Source organism: Sorex fumeus, unplaced genomic scaffold, assembly GCF_029834395.1.
Source record: "Sorex fumeus unplaced genomic scaffold, SorFum_2.1 ptg000007l, whole genome shotgun sequence".
Classification (NCBI taxonomy): Eukaryota; Metazoa; Chordata; class Mammalia; order Eulipotyphla; family Soricidae; genus Sorex; species Sorex fumeus.
The window spans coordinates 4,883,074-4,884,650 of record NW_026606064.1 but is presented as its reverse complement, the minus strand read 5'-3'; the positions used below and the strand labels follow the sequence as shown (position 1 = coordinate 4,884,650).

Sequence of the window (1,577 nt, the reverse complement as noted above, 5' to 3'; positions counted from 1 at the left end):
TTTATCTACCAATATATTTAATAACCACTTTAAAAACATTAAATGTTAAATGGTTAATGGTATGTCTGATATAAAATCAAAAATAATATCAAAGATATAAAAGTTAACAGATGAGCTTATTATTTACTTTTTCCACAGATTATGAAATGCATATTACTATTTCATTGAGAAGCAAAGAGGTACTTGAAGCATAGCACATTAAGGATGAATTGAGCTTTGTAGACAATTTAGATCACAATAAATTATAAAGTAATTTAAAATATTAAAACGTACATCACAGGATGAAGTCATTAACTTCCACAGGAGGAAGTGTTCTGAATCCTCTTGTTTTGTATGCTCTGCTTTGTGTTGCTTTTCTGATAACTAAGTGGGGAATAGGATACTACTTTATAAGAAATAATTTTCTCAGTGCTGCAATCACATCCTTGTTTCTAAGACTGTATATCATGGGGTTAAACATAGGAGTCACTGTGGTATAAAGAAGAGAAAGAAATTTATCAGTTCCTGCAGACTCAGTGGATTTTGGCTTTAAGTAAGTGATGGAACCAGATCCAAAGAATAAAATCACAACCACCAAATGGGAAGAACAGGTGGAAAAGGCTTTCATCCGTCCTGTCGCTGTTGGCAACCTCAGTATGGTGCAAATAATTTTGCTATAAGAGGCAAGTATTAATATGAAAGGGAAAACAACAAAGATGAGTGCAGCTACATAGAGAGACATCTCTTGGAGAAAAGTGTTTCCACAGGCAAGCTTGATAACAGGGAGAATGTCACAGAAGAAATGCTTAATTTCATTGAAATTACAGAAATGCAGAGAAAAAATTTGACACGTTTGCCATAGTTGCATTGGGATTCCACCGATCCAGGAGCCAACAGCCAACTGGACACAGGTCCTGTGGTTCATGACTAAAGGGTAGTGCAAAGGGTTGCAAATGGCCACGTAGCGGTCATAAGACATCACAGTAAGGAACAAACACTCACTGGCTCCCAGTGTAATGAAGAGGAACATTTGGGTGGCACACTCCACCTTGGAAATGCTTCGATCTTGAGTCCAAAGGTGTTTCAGCATCCTGGGGAGAATGACTGATACATAACAGATTTCCAATGAGGAAAAATTTGCCAGGAAAAAATACATGGGTTTCTGCAGAGCAGGGTCAAACCTGATTATTGTTATTATGAGGCCATTTCCAATTAACACAATCATGTAAATCATGAAGAAAAGCCCAAATAATAAACCTTGGAAATTTGGGAAGTCAGAAAATCCTTGGAGCACAAATTCTATCACTGTGGAAATGTTTCCTTCTGCTTTCATCTCTTCATACTTCATATCTAGGAATGACTTAATAAGAAGTAGAATTGAGTTCATATGTCATGGTTTTAGGGTCTGAGGTCTAACTTAAGAGACCATATAATTTCTTCAATTCCTTGTATAAACAGAAACTAATTAAAAAATGCTCCAAGTATATGATGTTTACTTTTGTATTACTGTTAAATGTGAAAAGAAAGTCCCAAAATTTTGTGCAATAATCATCATAACTATTAAACATAAAATATTTTAAATATAAAATATTTATATG

The 1,577-nt window shown here is 34.7% G+C and overlaps 1 protein-coding gene across 1 annotated transcript; it reads right to left on the bottom strand.

Annotated features, from left to right (window-relative positions):
- Positions 1-382: 382 nt before the first annotated feature.
- Positions 383-1,336, bottom strand: LOC130045197 (olfactory receptor 10AG1-like). The gene has a single exon (XM_056137918.1). It carries the CDS (start codon positions 1,325-1,327, stop codon positions 383-385), a length of 945 nt encoding a protein of 314 aa, XP_055993893.1. The 5' UTR covers positions 1,328-1,336.
- Positions 1,337-1,577: the final 241 nt, after the last annotated feature.